The sequence below is a fragment of the Hippocampus zosterae genome, chromosome 14 (genome assembly GCF_025434085.1).
Source record: "Hippocampus zosterae strain Florida chromosome 14, ASM2543408v3, whole genome shotgun sequence".
In the NCBI taxonomy this organism is placed as follows: domain Eukaryota; kingdom Metazoa; phylum Chordata; class Actinopteri; order Syngnathiformes; family Syngnathidae; genus Hippocampus; species Hippocampus zosterae.
The window spans coordinates 12,219,090-12,237,010 of record NC_067464.1 but is presented as its reverse complement, the minus strand read 5'-3'; the positions used below and the strand labels follow the sequence as shown (position 1 = coordinate 12,237,010).

At 41.7% G+C, this 17,921-nt stretch overlaps 1 protein-coding gene across 2 annotated transcripts; it reads right to left on the bottom strand.

Annotated features, from left to right (window-relative positions):
* Positions 1-289: 289 nt before the first annotated feature.
* LOC127614669 (zinc finger protein DPF3-like) lies at positions 290-17,725 on the bottom strand. Of its 2 annotated transcripts, none has more exons than XM_052086008.1 (10): positions 17,622-17,725; positions 7,935-8,095; positions 7,262-7,372; positions 4,174-4,298; positions 3,773-3,868; positions 3,618-3,678; positions 2,620-2,661; positions 2,380-2,520; positions 1,565-1,678; positions 290-697 (listed from the first exon to the last, which is right to left on the bottom strand). In XM_052086008.1, the coding sequence occupies exons 1-10, from the start codon at positions 17,651-17,653 to the stop codon at positions 528-530; spliced, it is 1,053 nt and encodes a 350-aa protein (XP_051941968.1). In that variant the 5' UTR covers positions 17,654-17,725; the 3' UTR covers positions 290-527. The 2 variants fall into 2 exon arrangements, with proteins under 2 accessions (XP_051941968.1, XP_051941969.1); XM_052086009.1 differs by having other exon boundaries at positions 7,262-7,369.
* Between the last annotated feature and the right edge of the window lie 196 nt (positions 17,726-17,921).

The window sequence follows — 17,921 nt, the reverse complement described above, 5'->3', positions numbered from 1 at the left end:
AAATAAATAGACTCCTTCATGTCCAAACATCGCCATTGGCTTGCGGCAGCCCGTTCACTGGTTCCTTCACGTTTGAATAAAAAATATCATCCAGTTACGGAGCACAACAAAGTCATAGCGAGATCCTTCGGAAAGATCCAGTAATGGCTCTTCAATGACATTCAAAACAGCCTCCAAATGTTAAAAAGTTACTTTTGTTCAAATTTTTTAGAGTTCCAGTGTTTTTTTTTTCTCCACACAATAGTATGCTCCTTCTGCTCCAAAGAGGGGCGGGGGAGGAGGTTGAAAGTCATTAGTTGACTTAATTTATAGATGTTTATAAATAAAATTTCATAAATTAAAAGTCCAGTAGATAAAATACAACTTATATATATTCTTTTTTTTTTGTCCCGAAGTGATCACGTTGTGCTTTCTGCAAACAAAAAGTTGGGGGAGTGGGAAAAAAAAAGCAGCAGCAGATTTTTGCCAGAGATGAATCCAGATGGTTTTTTTCTTTTTCTTTTTTTGTAGATGGAAAATGAGTGTGTCTATCTGTGTCGGCTGGATAATCCATTGCTGTTGGCGGCGGGCTCTTCCAGGTCGTCATCCTCAAAGCCGTGAAAGGTGGAGGCATCGCTCTCCGACGTGGTGGCAAACAGCTCCTCGGCACCGCCCGCGTTGCCACCGCCACCGTCCTCCTTCTCCTCGCCGCCGTCAGCTGGCTCACGGGACGAAAGAGGAGCAAAATGAGTCCGACAGAAAGACAAAGGGAAGCGGTCGTGCCCCTCCTCTGCCAAGAATTACTCCAAACTAGGGCTAGCGCTTTCACTTGGAACAGTTGAAAGTTGGAGACGCAATATGTAAATCAATTTGGTCTGTAACGACTGGTACCGGGCCACACAGAAAGAATAAATAACTTACATTCCTTCCATTTATTCTTTTCGGAATTTGAAAGATGTTTTTATTTAAAAACAAAAAATCCTCTGGTAGCTTTCACAGAATGCGTTGTGTTATTGGCCTCCTGAAATATTTGGTTGAGTATGTGTGGATAAAATCTGCAAAAATACTTATGAATGCATCCCGCCACTTTTGCTTTTTTCACATTTCAACATCGCTTACCCGATTTGGATGGCTAAACCCTCAAACTAAAGCTAAAAGTCTGCAGTGAAAGCACATTTTGTTTGTTTCAGTTCAACTGCATCGGGGTGTTGTTTCGACCTAAAAACGACAAGAATTGTCTCCTCCTCCCAATATTCATAGACTCGATAGTGCTTGGTTGTTTAATTACACACTTGTTGGTTGGGCAGTCACTCGAGAGACACGATAATTCATATATATCTAAGCACTTAAAGTACATTTTACATATGTCTCCGTGAATCCACAGTGGGACCTCGAGAGTACAATTTTAAGTGCAGATGAGACTGTCAAATCTTGTGGGACTTCGGCTAAGTGAGCATCAAAAGCATTACCCGTTTTCCTTTTTTTAGCGTTTTTATTTTTTTTCGGGTGAGATGACATCACAGAAGGTGGTGACCCAAGAGGGAAAATCCTGACAATAAACAGAGCAGCAAATGCTCCAACTCACGTGTGCATTGGCAGGTTGTGCAGGGGGAGCCAGATTTCATAAGCTTCTTGTTGGCATTCTGACATTTCTCACAGTATCGGTTGGGAATTCTGGCCCCGCTCGGCGCCTTTGGACCTGAGAGAAACATTTATATTAAAAAAAAAAAAAAAGAAAAGAAACTTCAGCAAAAATGTCTCAATGACATGCACCGTTTGCTCAATCAACACGACTTTTCCACAAATTTGCTTATTGCCACATCACATCGTCAACATTTCAGTTGTATTGATTAAAAACGTGAAAAAAAAAAACATCGTTTACCACCAAAAAATATTTAATTGTAACTATCCAACACAAGACTGAGATTGATCTTATCTTCACGAGGGTTGCAGGGGTGCTGGAGCCTCTCTCAGATATTATTTTTCTTTCTTTCTTTTTTTTTTTCATTTTTGAAAAACGCAGTTTGGTTTTTATTTTGTTGACAAAAATTTTTTTCAGCCAATTCATTTAACCTCAGTACTGAGTAACAGACATGCCAACCACTCATCTAATTCCTTTTTGGTTTAGCTGTGGAAATTTGCACTGACATTTACTGTGTCGAAAATAAAACATGAAATGCTTTCTGCAGATATTTGAATTGTTGCAGTTGCATCTAGGAGCTGGTAGGTCATTAGCAGACAGTCAATAAAATTGGTCATATTGCTCCCCTGTGGAACGCCAGAAGACACGTCAATGAAGCGGCACCAGAATAAAGATGAACACATTAAACCTTATTCGGAAAAGACACTGCACACTTTCAGCACTGAAAGGCAAGGTGAGTTAGCAACCGCAGTTCTTACGTTTGTGTCTGTCAGTGGGTTGTACATAAGGAGACCTTGATGAGACAGCGCTCCTCTCCTCAGCTCTGTCCTCCTCAGTAAGATGGGAATTGGTATAGTGGTAGCTTAGTCCTGTACGGCTCCTATAGCGCTTCGCATAGACTGTCACACACACACGCACAGCAATGAGTCTTGTCAAACCTTCAATCTAAACACATTAAAATGCAAAGAAACAGCAATTGATAAACTAAGTCAGTTTACCTGAGGTTGATGATTTGGAATTATTCCTTTGTTTGTATCTGTCTGGAAAAGAAAAGATGACAAAATCAGCCTTAACAAGTGTTGTCCATTTACTGTCGTCACAAGCATAACATGAATAAACCCCGAGCTCCACTATCCACTTGCTTGCAAAGGATAGTTGAGCCTCCGACAAGAATTGCATTTCACCCTGTGAAAATCACAGTAGATATCATTCAACAATGAGGACCCCTACATACCTACTGTAACCTTTATTGGACAATTTCTTTAAAGGTTGCTCAATCACTTAAGCTAATCACAAATCAGTACTGATAACCAGGCCAGTTTTGAGCTTGATTCCCCCCTTTAAAGTCAGCAACAAGCTGAATGCCTCGAAAATTATCCTGTAGAGTGAGGAAAGAGTGTTTTTTTTTTTGCTTCCCAATCTGGTTGGAGAAAAGTTGGCCCGACAATCCAAAATATTAAGGTAAGACTAAACTCAACCAAGCCACTGATTGTGCGACATGAAATTGAACGATAACCAATCAAGATTTGATTTGTCGCTTGCGCTGTTACTGGACACATAGAGGAGAAACTGGTTGTGTTGAGTGTTAAACATTTCTATGTCGTTATACACCACAATAAAAAACAAGAAGAAAAACGACAATGCACCGATTAGCAAACAAACAGTTAGCCTAGCTTCTTTTGTGTCTTGTACTCGTATTTTCCGGCATTATGGGTGCGCAATGCTGCCTGGGGCACCATGCTGCCTCACACAGGTCAGTCTTGGCATTACAACAGACATCCTCCATGTGAGGTGTTCTGTGTTGGTCATTTCGAGTACAGTACACTACTCACTATGTAAGAACACTCAATAAGGCAATTTATTTTCCCTCTCATCGTGTGTGAGGTCTTTCACACTATAAAAAATGGTTCAGATGTTAAAACCCTATATGAGGATTCAGACAATCACATGCAAGGTCAAAATTACAGGATGTAATGCTGCTCTAATGTTCACTTACTGTCACAGACATATGGCTTGTCATCATCCATTTCAGCCTTCCTCCGGCCTGAACCCCGACCCTAAAGACAAACACGAGAGCACCCACTTAATCTTGAACATACGAGCAGTAGCCTGCACACATTGAAAGCGTCACCATGTAATTGAGTCACTTACCCTTCCTTTGCCTCTGTGTCTCCTCTTGGGCGTGTCCACCTCGTAGTCGTCATCATCATTGAAAGCATCTTCTGCCGCGTCTGCCTCGAGGACTCTCTGACATGAGAACGATACACATGAAGATGCGGGCTGAACAGGCAAGTTGGTTGAGGTCTGCTCATGCTTCGATAAGAATTTAAAGATAGAATTTTGAGCTTGGACTGTATGAAGTTGTGGAAATGGCATAACATCACTCGTAGGGCTTTGTGGAGGAAAACAAAGAGATGGGTTGTGGCAGTTTCATGGTAATATTTTTAATAATAGTGCTGAGTCGATACCGTATGGGTGATGTGAACCACTGCTGGTCGCTCACCGATTGGGGACATTTCACATTCACAGCAGATTAGTCTGAATGAAGGCACCTGGATCTCCAGCAAACTCTCTTCGTCGTTCCTGGAGTTCCTCTTGTCTAGACCTTCGCCTCTTAGCAGAGCTTCGAGAGTTGTGCTCTGGGTGGGCAATGTGTCCTTGGACATGAGCCCGTTGTCTGTCCAAAAAAAAAAAAAAAAAACAGCAAAGAAACATGAGCGTGTGCCAACAAAGGGTGTTTTCACCCGACAGAAGGCTGAAGTCATTGAACTCTGCAAGTGATCTTTCAATCAGTATGTGTCTTTTTATCTTCTCTTTCAGCCACTCTCCACTTAAAAAAGCAAGTCGCAGTTTGCTGGAGCACCTCTTTGCTATTGTGTACATTTTCTCAACAACACAAATATGTCACAGCCACTATTTTCATGTGCAGCTTATGGAATTTCTTCAGAGAAGGAAAGGTGATGTTGCACTCTCTCGATATTGTGCTGACTCGGGGACCCTTGAGATGCATCACTTGAACCTGAGCACATCATGCAGATCTTGCCTCCCAAGAAAAACTGTATTGGAGGAGGCAGGTGCAGAATGAATTAAAAGCTCCGAGGCGCACATTGTGCATCTTATTTGAAAAGTCTCTTCACCAGTGATGGCGATGCAGATGCTTTATGGAGGTTGGACAAGCGGACGTATTTCAGCTACATTGCTCCAACCATCCCCAATGCAACCCAACATGCCTCCTGCACCACAAGCAACCGAAAGCTGCATAGGTGAGAATCAGACATAAAACTCCACTGCAGCCTCACACCATTGTGTCTGACTTTCAACTCTCCGCGACGAGACGGGCCCACCTCCCCTCCCTCGCTACTCACCCATGGGATCTGGTGGGCTAAAAATAGAGCTGGCAGCCGCCTGCAGCACGGAACTGATTGTGCATGCAGCACAAGTCACACTACCACACCATCAGCAGGACAGTAGGTTTGCTAGCCAGAGCACAACTTTGGCGGCTCCCTTGTGCTGATCCACCTCTGGCCAGATGCACAACGTGCTTAGCATCCTAAACAACGTGTAAGTCGATGTGTGTGTGTGTGTCGCCTCTGCTGGGCTCTCCCTGACACAGCACAGTTGTTGGTAGAAGGCGGGGAGGTGGGGAGGGGTGGCTGTCTCAGTGGAAAACAAAAGGCAACAATGAGATGTGGTTGGGAAACAAAGGTGTTTGTGTTTGACTTCCAAAACATAGAATGGACAAATCTCAGCTCAACCTGAGAACAAGCGCATTGTTTTGGGCTCGCTCCAGAGAAAGATTCAGTAAATTCATAAAGGTTGTTGTAGATGTACAGAGTCAGTATGCACCTGGCACGATAAGTGTCTGATTGACACCAAAGAAAGTTTAGCTTTTCTAGGAGGCTTTGCAGAGAAGTCGGGGAGCATCGAAGGAATCTTTCGTTGTAAGGGAACGGCATTTTTCAGACTGTAAGCTAATCGGAAGCTAAGTCGCACCAGTTAAAAAATACATTAGAAAGAAAAAAATACTTAAATTTCCTTTCTAAACAGGTGTTTGATGAACATTCCTCAACTATTTAAGTCTTTTTGCCACCTGTCACAGCTTTTAGGGAACATGTTGCAGCCACGAAACTGATTCAAGTGAAAAACAATGTTTATCAGTGTGAACGTTAAGATATATTGTCTTCGTAGTGTATTCAATTATATGTAGATTGAACATGATGTGCAAATCATTGTATTTTTTTTTTTTTACACAATGTCCCAACTTCATTGGAATTGGGTTTGCAATTAAATATTTGTTCGTGGAAACACCCCCAGCAGGTTTGCCTCAGACCGCACAAACAAGTTAAATGAGTGAAAAAACTGCTTGTAAGACACACAAGGAGATAAAAGTAGTTAAAAGCGCTAAAAATCATCCATCCACTATCTGAATAGTTTATCCTCATGATGGTTTTATGCGTGCTGGAGCCTTTCCCAGGTGTCTTGGGGTACACACCCTGAACTGGTTGCCAGCCAATCGCAGGGCACACATAGACAAACAATAACGATCCACAATCAGAATCACACCTACATACAATAAACTGACTAAAATAGTGAGAGAATATCGAGGCGCAGGCTCAACGCAACGTCTCAAGAGACAGCCAGGAGAAGGCCCAACTTTATTCCAGACCATTTATTATTGAATACACGCTGCAGTGGACCAGCGTTCAGCAGCAGGAAATCTAATTAAAATGTTCTCTTCACAAAACAAGTTCAACAGCCGGTAAACATGGCCACGGCTCATTGGGTGGAAAAATGACTGGCAGCCACTTTTGCTCCACAACAGGGGTCCCCAAACTTTTTCCTGAGAGGGCCACATAACTTTTCCCTTCTTTGATGGGGGTCAGTTTGTAACATCAACGATCGTAGGGGAGCTTAAAACATTTATTGTTTCCCAGAAAGCCACACATAACCAAATAACCCTTTCCAGGTTCTTTAGAGAAAAAAAGTCAGGAAACAAATAATAACACTATTAATGAAATAAATAATAACTAAATAATTCTCTCCGAGTTCGTCACAGAAAAAAAAACAGAAAATAAATAATAACTAAACAACTCTCTCTCTTTATAGCCCCTTGAAATCCACAAAAAAAAAAGAGTTCTGCCATCTACGAGAACGTCACCTATCTTGTCTTGTTTATGTCTGCTACCGTCTTGTTCACATGTTCTACTAGTTGATCTGAGACAAAATTAAAACACTGAAACATTCTATGGTGTGTAAATAACTTTGTGACCTTGATTTCAACGCTATTTGCGTCATGGGTCATTTTGCCCCGAAGACCACCTTTGTACAGCTTCCATGGAAATGTGAATAAAAACAACATTTCAATTTTTCTGCGGTTGGGGACAATCTAGGAAAAGTCATAAAATCTCAAGTTAAAAATGTATAATTTAGTTTTTGGGGGGGTCGTTTTTAACACAGTGACGGGTCATTTTGACCCGAGGACAACAGGAGGGTTAGAGGGCCGGTCAAATGTAGTTTGGGGACCCCTGCTCTACACCCTAATGCAGAGATACACTGTACTTTTAGTGAGATTATTCCACATAAACACTGAAAAGAGCCTACAAGAGAGAGGTAGTGAATCTCGACGGGCGATAAACTTACCGAGCTTGAGACCAAAGATGCCCAGGCTGGGGTCGGTGGCGGTGTGCAGCCTTCGCTTCTTTCGCCAGCAACGAGCCGGATACGTGTACATCTGCCCGGCCGCCACCCCTGCTTAACCAGTGAACACAAATGAGACTGTTTCAATAATTGCACAATAGAGTACCTGCGAATCCACTTGTTTTGGGGCAGATCTTTTTCAACCATAAAAGACACAAGACTCCTAAATCATCATATACACATACATACAGTACATACATATAACACATACATACATACATACACACACGGATTGTATATATTTACATACATGCAATATATACACACATATACCTATATACACACGCACACATACATATATATATACACACACACACACACACAGATTGTATATATTTACAGTTCATACATATAATACACACACACAGTGGCGCAGCATAAGATTGATAGGTGAAAGTTTTTGCCCATCAAATCAAACTTATTTGAGGTATTCCAGCTTGTTACAGATGACAAATGACGATAACGTGATGCATTGCTACGCATTGTCTTTGCAATATATATCATCATATCACCCAGCTCTAATGACTATGCATGTTATGAATAATGATGACCTCATAAAGAATTATAGTTTCAGTAATTATTAAATTGTAGTCCGTGTGCATGTGTGTGTGTCCACCTGGGCTGCGTTGATGACGTTCCATCCAGATGTAGCAGTTGTTCTGGGCCACACGAGTTTGTGAGTCCAGGAATGGCAGGCGCACGCTGCGTTCGGCGCACAGGCGGGCATTGTAGCTGCGGCACTGCTCAATGGCATCCTTGTAGAACTGGTCACCCAATCTGAAAAGCAGTTGCCCCACAAGGTTAGCCACAAGAAAGGAATTTCACTTATTTTATATATACTGGATTTACTTATTTAACCAACTTAAAGTCACACTGGCTGATATAACATGCATCCGTTAGGCAAAAGGAGCAAAGCAAATCAATAAAAATAATGTGGGGTCAAAAGTTGAGCTTAAGTTTTCTGGCGGGGGGGGGGGGGGGGGGTAATTTTGTTCATTTAAATTGAGATAAATATTTAGATTAAAAACAAAAAGCCAAAAGAATAATTGCTAATGACAAGCATAAAAAATGACAATGATTATTTTACTTGAACAAGTGATGAAAATGTTGAGAGATTCTTTGCCAGGCTCCTTTCCCGCCTGGTCCATATTAAGTGTCTCCGGTGACGAGAGAGCATTTAAGACTCTTGGACTTAGTTCCACTTTCCTGAGCACCACTGAGAGTTTGGCTGTCCCTCAGCGTTTCAGTGTTAATATTCAGAGTGGGATGGCGAAGGATATTTCACAGTCAAACCCTCAATCTCTGCCACATGCCTGCTATGGTAATTAGCCTACTTAATTAATCCCGGCCGAGTGGTGCGCACAAGGGCAGGTTCTAATTTAACTATGTCAAAAATGGAGGGTAAATGCTGGGACTCGTGAATAAGTACGACGTGTTCGATTTCTATCATCTGTTGTCTACCGGGGGAGGCCAAACGATGACTCCTGGTCGTTGTTAGTTGCAACATGGCATCTCCACATCGGCGTGGCATAATAAGATTCTTCCACATGTTTTCGATTACGACATTAGGAAGACAGACATATTGAAGGCAGACTAATGAGCTGACGGCCGCGAGTCGAGTCTGGAATCGTTAAGTGGACCTGGGGAGGCGGGAGGCTTGCTTGTCCTGCTCTCACCCGCTTTCTCCGCCTCCAGCCCTAGCTCCTGACAAGACAATGCATAGCAGATGAACAGTCGCGTCAGGAATGCTATCCGCACAAAGCCTTCCACACTGTGGCTCGGACAAAGCCACAGCGTGTGATGCCATGGCTAACAAGCGGCGAGAGTCACAGGTACACTAGATTCCAAGACGACAAGAGGCAAAAAAAATAAATACCATTTGATCACTTACAGTGAGACCTCCCAATCCGGACTGTGTTCCAAATGATTAGGCATATGCCTTTGTTTATTAGCTTAAATAATGTGATTTATAAATGCATGTTCTAAATCATCCACGATAACATGTAGGAGGGCGAGATATACGGTGGGTGGGTAATCCATGACTGTACAACGCCGCGAGTACTGAGAGTATTATATTATTTTTGTCACTAATCGGTGCATGAGAGTTGTTCCAGGTCAAACAAATTACATATTGATAATATACGTTACAGACCCAATTGTAATAGATTGACATCTGCTGTACATAGCGGTATGAAAACTCCAACTTATTGAAAAACACCTAAACTCAGGACAACACACTTTCTAAACATATTTGAACACACCCACACGTAAAAAAATGCAAGTGTATAGAAAAGATTGTACACATAGTTTCTGTAATTAAGTATGTTAGGTTTTATTCATATGGCACATTTAAAACTGGCACATTAGAAAGCACTTCAGAAATACATCCATATGTAAAATTGAGACGGGGGTAAAATAGACAAATATGTAAACAAGGGTGCCAATATGACACCAAGAGAAATGAACTAGAAAAAGAATAGCACAGAAAATGGGAACAAAAGAGAGGTCTTTGGAATGGTTTGACAACATCAGAGAGTTTTCAGGTGCTGTCAAGCAGGAGAAAGGTTTGGCAGCTCCAACAGATTGAGCAAGATGGCTCGACGGAGTTGGGACTAGGAATCCAAATGCACGGTCACCTTTTGTGTCAGATATGTGCCTTTAAGAAGCAGGCCCTTTGAGAACGAGTACTTAGGCAGGAGCCGTGGCAGAGAGAATCTTTCGGAGGAGTGTGTTTATTGTTCATTGTGTTTATGCTTTTACTGCTCTCCAAATATTCAATTAACAGCTGAACAGGGCATTGGCAACCGTTGTTCTCTTTTCCCATATCTGAATTCATGAGTGAGTACGTACATTGTCAAATTCCCCATTAAATAATGATTAAAAAGCTTCAAAATAATAAAGAACACGCATAGATACTAGCTGGGACCAAATTGGATTTGTGTGCAGAAACTCTCCCAACCTTTTAAAAGAATATTAAAAAAATAATTAATTGTTAATTTGACAGAGTCGATCATGGAACCTCAAACGTGCATCCCTAAATGTGACACTTATCTCCAAATGCACATCAAACTCTGGGCTGTGTCCTTCACTGCCATTCCTCGACATCAGCACACATCACTGATGGAACGCGACATGACATATCAGCTTCCAAAAGCACAGACTGGCTGTAAATGGTCCCTCAAGTGGGCTCAGCTTTGAAGGCGCACTCGAAAGGCATGCCACATGGAAGCAGCTCTTGAGACCACTCAAGTTGAACGCCGGATACTAATCAGGCTCAGCGACTGCCTTTCAGTGTAGGCGGGGGGTCAAGTTGAGAGAACAAATATGTGGTTAAAAGTATTTGGGTTGGTGCAGACTACTCAGGGAAAGAGTCCCTCCCCAGCCACAAGGTAGGAGAGTGTTCTAACCCTTGTAAGGTGGTAGAGAGGGGCTATAAAGTTATTCTGTCGCTGCTTCACTTTTACTCACCAACATAAGTAAAATACTGGTTTGGGCTGGGGAGTAAGGCTTGAATAGCCAAAGAGTTTAGATTGTAGTCAATGAACGTCATGAAAGCCGAACTGAAATTGATTCAATCACTGACATGACTTTTTCCAGCACAGTCCAGCGATCCTCCAAACTCTTTTTGCACAACAAATCGGTTTCATGTAAAAACAATCCCAAAGTACCACTGGTATGAATCTCAAAGTGGAAGTTGATCCCAATTTTTTCTTTACAGTGTGTTCTGAGCCTCCACTCGTCTAAAAATGATTCAATATTGTTTTTGTGGAATATGAGTTCAGCAGCAACTTTCGCCCATCTCAGAGGGTGGCCATTTTCCCACTTTCTGTCAACTGAAAATGACATCACAGTTGCTCAGTCTAAATACTACAGTATTTCTGTGACAGGCTTTTCTCAAAATAGCCTAAGAATCAAGATTTACAGTACACCTTACACTTTGTTTTGACCATTGCCGAAAAACTGTTTTGAGGGGGCGTTTGTCTCATGCAAGTGAGCCACTGCTCACCCCGCCTCATCAGTTGCTAGACCGATCTTGAGCGATGCTTTTGTTATTATGATGAAGTGGTTGCTTGGAGTTGGCAACATAATTGAGCTGGAATGATGTCAGCAAAGCATCACAGATAAATGTAGCGGAACTATGCTTGCAAGGGACTTTGACACAGCCGAAGCACAGTCGATCTCTGAATTGTAATCGGCTCACATAGCAAGTTGGCAAGCCATTCCGACTCAAACTAGCATTTCTAATCCTGAATCTGGAACCCCTGAAAAATATGTACCGTCCATTGCATTTACAGTAATTTTGTTCAGCACAAGTGGGCTTGACTGACTTTCCTGTTTACTGTAAAGTAGTGAGCTCCATGACACCGCCAGCCCTTCAAGGCATAGACAACACAACCTTGTAGACTAATCAAATTCTACACGATTGACACATTCTTATTGAGCAAAAGTCAACATTTTTCATGTCCAACCAGACATCTGACTTAAATTTCAGGATGGTACACAACACAGCTGTGAACAAACTTAACATGTCTACATTAATTGTAATTTAAAAATAAAAATATAGTCAAATGAAAATTCACTGAGCATTTAAGGATTTTTTTTTTTCCAATGAAAATTGAAAATCTAAAGTCTGACTGTTTTGAACGTAGTGAGATGACATTTTTGATCAAAACCTGACTTGGGAGAATGTTTCTAATTTTAAGCCACCCTCTTCAGGTGAGAATGACACCCTCAAGGGTTTACCCTGGATTCTCTGTTGGAAATCAGCAAACACACTACTTTCCAAAATGTAAATTATTCTGCTCTGTCTCCTCACTTGAACAACAGGGCAAAGTCATCGGGCAAAGCAATTGCAATATTTTGGGCTGTAGCCACTGAAATGGAAATACTCCATTTTCACAACCATAAGACGCACATGAAAGTCTTAAATTTTCTACAAAATGAACAGGTCCCTAATGATGCCTTGTGTATGTAACGATTTCCAAAATCTGTGAATGCTGCTGGTGTGATTTGGATCACTGACCCCCTTGACTGACTGATATAGCGTCGACACGTTGCTTATCTAGAGGAAAGGCGGACGTAACTGAGGACAGCGTGCGGACATTAATGTGGGAAGGGTGAGCGTGAAATACGACGCTAAAGGCACCCCACCAGTCGGTTTAAATAGTGCCGTTACGTGCTTTGTGCAGAACAACATCCCGAAAATGGCACATATGAAGAGAGAAGCTTACGAAACACAGTTTAAACTGCAAGCCTTCAGGATCATGTGAATTGAGCATCCGCAAGCAAATTCAAGATCAACTAATCCATGGTGCTTGGTGCTTTTGTTTTATGAAATGGTGCCATTGGTCCAACCAGACAAGGATGACCATGGTGCAGGAACATCCAGCAGATTGCAAGGAAAAGCTGGCCATCTTCCGCTCCTACTGCTGTAGAAAGTGAAATGTTCTGCGTTAGATCAAGTCAAACGCTTTCTTGGAGATTTGAATCGTTTATTTTGCTGCTCTGCCGGCCTCGTTTGGCTTTCATTACCATTCTCTCAACCAATCCGCACATTCCTAGCTTAGACGATTGATTTGAAATGTTTTAAAAAGTACATTGTGAAATACGTCAAAAAGTTACAACCGAACTTAGTTTTGCTCTCGCTGCCTTTTTCAAAACATATGCGATGTGTATGCATGCTATATATTTTTTAAGATAGCATGTTTTATCATGCCACCGTACAATAATATAATGCACCAATGTTTGTTAAATATAGAAAAAGCAACCGTAACTCACACCCCGCCTTTTAATGTGCATCATATGGTCCTGAAAATACGGTATTTCTAGTAAAGAGTAGTTTGCAACATTTGTCATCGATTTTGAGCACAGGCAAACTACACAACACAAACCTGACACAAATGTAACATGAGTGCTGAATGGTGGCATTCACAATAAGCTAACTGGCACTCCTTTTGAACTTTTCCACCAAATGAAGTGGTTTGGTCCAACCCAATCTCTTCTTGTCACACTCCCATGAGCCTGACAGTGCCAAAACAAAGTCACATTCTGGTTAAGTGAGCCTTTCAGCTCCGCTTCTGGCATGTACTACACAGCTTTCGCATCATACAGTTAGCGGGTGCATGAAATTGAACAAAAGCTAATCATATAGCCAGCGTAGCCCGCCGTTATCAGTGCGTTCCTGTCAGCGGTCGGCCTCCATTACAGCCTGTAATGTGACAATGTGTCAACGCTCATTTTGCATGTCACATTGCATTTCTAGTAATGTCGTGGGGACTCCTCAGCGAGACACATGCAACTAGAGGACAAGTCTTACTTTGTTGTTTTGTTTGTTTTGTGAAGGCGCACAGCTCATTCGCAGGAAGCTGCAGCTACCACACCAAAACAACCAACAGCAGGAAACGACTACAAAATGAACAGCATTAAATCGGACCACAGATCACCACACGACAGAGCCAATCCCCAGCAGACGTGACTCATTCAAAGTAACAATGTTACTAACCGGCAGTACAGCTCCTTTCACGTTGGCATAATATGCAAGTTTTCTCAAAAAAAAAAAAAAAAAAACGAACTAAGCCTTACTACTTTTTTGCACCACGATGTTACCTCTACCACAGTGCGGCTGCAACCGCAGATGTGACGGGTAGAGGGTGGAGATCGATAAACTGCAGTCGAGACGATTGTTGACATACTGTACGCATGGTTGTATACAACCATGATATATCCCACCAAGGCCACTTTGATTGTTTGTTTGCATGGTAACAATGGCAGTAACTAAGCTTTTCTTCTCCTGCAATCTGATGACATCCTCCTCCAAATATTTTCCAGTGAGTCCTTTCCACATTGATTTGTGGACATTCGGATAATTTATGTGACACAATATGTGTGCAGTAACATATTTTTAATCCACTTTGCACAGTACCTCATTGAGTACCATTCATAACCTTGAATGACTGTCATTAATCAAGGGCCCCTTATATTTATATGTACCGTAAAAGTAGTTCAGAAAAACAATCAAGTTCCAATAAAAAGATCAGCTCTGGTGAAACCTTTTAATGCCTTCTTAAACGACATTGAATCAATGACAATACAAATGGCGTAACACCACATGAGTGATACCATTCTTTCTTCTGATCTCTTGGCTCGTGGCTGGTGAATTGTATTCCAACGGGTGACACAATAGGATTATTACTCATCTGTCTACCATGGCTGCCACAGACTTTTATGTATTTTTTTTGGGGGGGGGGGGGTTGCATGCAGAACACAGATTGTCGTTTTATTTGGATCGCATTCAAATGTGTGTTTGTCACACTTAGAGCATCGTCCCACAATGGCTATAATGTTTTTTTGATTAGTGTATCAAATTTCATCATCAAAAGTTACACGGCGCCAAAAGAAGGGTTCATTTTCTACATCTGAAATGTTAAACCAAAATAGTTTCAAACATTCATTGGGTGAATTGTCATTTGTTTCTTCTCTTCTTCCTGAAGTAAACAACAAGCCAAGAAAGAATAGGCATGGTGTGATATCCTCCACTGGCTAGTGCGTTCCTCCGTGTTACATTGTGTCACTCTACGATGCCACAATTTACAAAGCCGACAGCCATAATGTCGATACACCTCATGAAGAAAACAGATGAGGGTTTACTGCTACAAATCATACAACACACAAACCAAACTTGAGTTTTACCACTTGGTTGGAATGTGGCATATGGGCAGGATCTGCCCACTGTGATTTCACTCTAGTCGGAAGATGTGCCCATGAAAAATGTCTAGACAAGCTTACCTTTATTCAATTCATATTCAAAGCCTCACATTAATCTGATTCCAGTGATTATTGTCCTCTCAGATCAACAAAGACCTCATATCGTGGGTGCTCCACCATCTCCCCAGCCCAATTTCAAACTATTTCCCTAAAGTGAATGTTCTTAATACAGAAAAGGGTGAAGCTGGTTCTCTGGAGCAACATCCAATTAGCGTCAAGTGCTGTTAATTATAAATCAGACTAAAGTGTGAAATGAAGTCATACACCAGAATCCTGTAATGGCGGATTCAAACCCTTCATCGTGTTTACTTTATAGGAACAAAGTATGACCTGGAATAATCATCAATCCATCCATTATCCGAACCACGGGTCGTGGGCGTGCTGTAGCTCATCGCAGCTGTCGTCGGGCAGTAGAAGGGTAAAATACCAGCTTTATATGGAATATTAGTTGAAATATATTAGAATAAAATTGAAAATCTGTGAGAAAATACACTCTTTTGTACCAATAACTAATATTTTTGCAATATTTTTAATCCATACGAGGAAAATTGTATGCATTATCCAAGAACATCTGGAGGACGTTGAATGTCAAAAACAAATTTTTGTCTCATTTATGCTATTATAGGTACAAGCAGCTAATGTGATGACTGACAATTATGAAAATTACCTTTTTCAAAACAAAATATTTGTATGACCTTTGTCATGTTGTCGTAATATTACATATTTTATTCATCTTTTTTTCCCAAAAAGTACTCTTGTAATAACACTAGCTTTTCTTTAGAAAACATCTTCATAAAACTGACTTTATACCTCAAAAATACAGTTAATTCTCACATTCCAAGTTGTTTTGCGGATTTTTTGTAAGCACAAATTCATTCCTGCAACGTCATATTTTGTTAAGAGTTTTACTTTACACACATATTACGAGGTTTTTTTCTTCATGACAGGCTTTTTTTCATGAATAAAATCCAACTTTTTATTTGTAACACTTTTTCGTAATTGTTCTGTTAAGTGTGGCCCTCATATACAATTCAGCCTTGACACCTGATAGCATATACTGGGGATTTTGTGTTTCGAAAACCAGCAAGATTAGCCATGAAAAAACACAAGTGATGTGAAAATTGAAAGTATTAATAAGGTTTTGTTCGGGTCTTAACCTCAAGTGCTGCTTTGAGCCGTATGGCTGCCATCAACATAGAGCTTATTGCACAGCTAGTAATAAATGCATAGGCCACTAAACAGATTTAGGTGAGATTTTCTGCTCGATGGCAATACCGGTGGGGGTTATCCTGCTAAGAATGACCATAGAACAGCACCTACATGGGTGGAACAAGACGACAGACATTACAGACCATAAATTAGATGTTGAATTACAATCGTGGGCTTGTCTCCCCCGTAGTTGTGAACTGCAGAATACAACACACACCCCATATGTTGTGTGGGCCGCATGCATTTGATTAACAATCCACTCCAATCACAAGAACAGTTGCAAAGGGCTGGGCAAAAAGGAAACGCGTACTGGCAACGATGGTGACGGGGCAAGGTGTGGTGAGGTCCACCAAGCTCCGAACTAAGGAAGGAAAGATGGAGCCAGAGGGACACCTCTTTTTGGAGGAGCAGATGGTTCTCCCGCTTGTATTCAACACTTCCTCCCTGTTGGAGCATCTCTCTGACAGATGGGTCCAGGATCCTGGACCAGACCAGGCTAATCTCTCGCACTCCTCTACTTAAAGGCACAGTGGAGCATGGTTGCTGTCGTTGCACGAGCAGGAGGAGGAGGAACAGGAGGAGGTAGAGGAGGAGGATGAACTGACTCAGTGTGCAAATCATCATAGTTAAAGAAGAAAAAGACCGATGTGCACCAGTGAGGCAATGCATGTGAACAAAGGATAACCGAAAGAAATAAGGTGGAGCACTATAGCATTGACGGAATGAACATGAATAAAATTGCACAGAATTTTGTGGCAGAAATTTATCTTCTCCCCAGTGTCTGTCTGTGCTGGCACTTTGGTCGATTTGGCCAACGAGCATTCAAACACAAAATGCCGCCTCCGCCTCCTCCTCCTCCGGCTCCTGACCACGTCTGCGCTCCGACAAACCAAAGTTGACATGTCGACAAATTGCAAAAGTAGAAAGCACTCTTGGAATGTCACTTGATATTCAGCCGCGTCGCTTGACAAAAAGCAACCGAGTTTTTTTGTAATCGTCTCTCAATTCGTTCGAAAGCAACGGAGAGTCGAGACTTTGCTTGGGTTAAATTAAAATTACATAGCTGAGGAAGGCGACACTCTCCGAAGAAGCTGCTTTTGTGCCAATGTAATGTCACGTTTGTAGTCGACACGTTGGAATCTTTGTGAAAATAAAACAACTATATCGAGGCTACTTTGCCTTGCAAGAAGTACACCAACATGAAATTAGACAGCCGTAGCGGCCGAACACTCGCGACCAGGGTTAGCATGCACGAACGGCTAGCTGTACCACACGAGTTGGAAACAAATTAATTAATCACAGTTTAACCCAAAACGTCTCAATTACTTACGCTTTTAGTGGATTCTGAATGACAGTCGCCATTTTGCTACAATGTAATGCAATATCGGCGTCTTGCAGTTCTGAGGGAAACCTATCGAAACTGACCTATCAGAGCTCGGGATGTATTCGTCGACCAATAGACGTTCGGTATGTGCCAATTGGGCGTGGCCTGGTAGTGGTAAACTGTCAAAATAATTTTAAAGGGTTTTCCCTCACTCTATATGTTCACACCACTTACCGTAGCAAAGTATATGTTGCTTGAGAGTCACAATTTAGGTGAATCACATTAGTTTTGGCATAACACCAACAC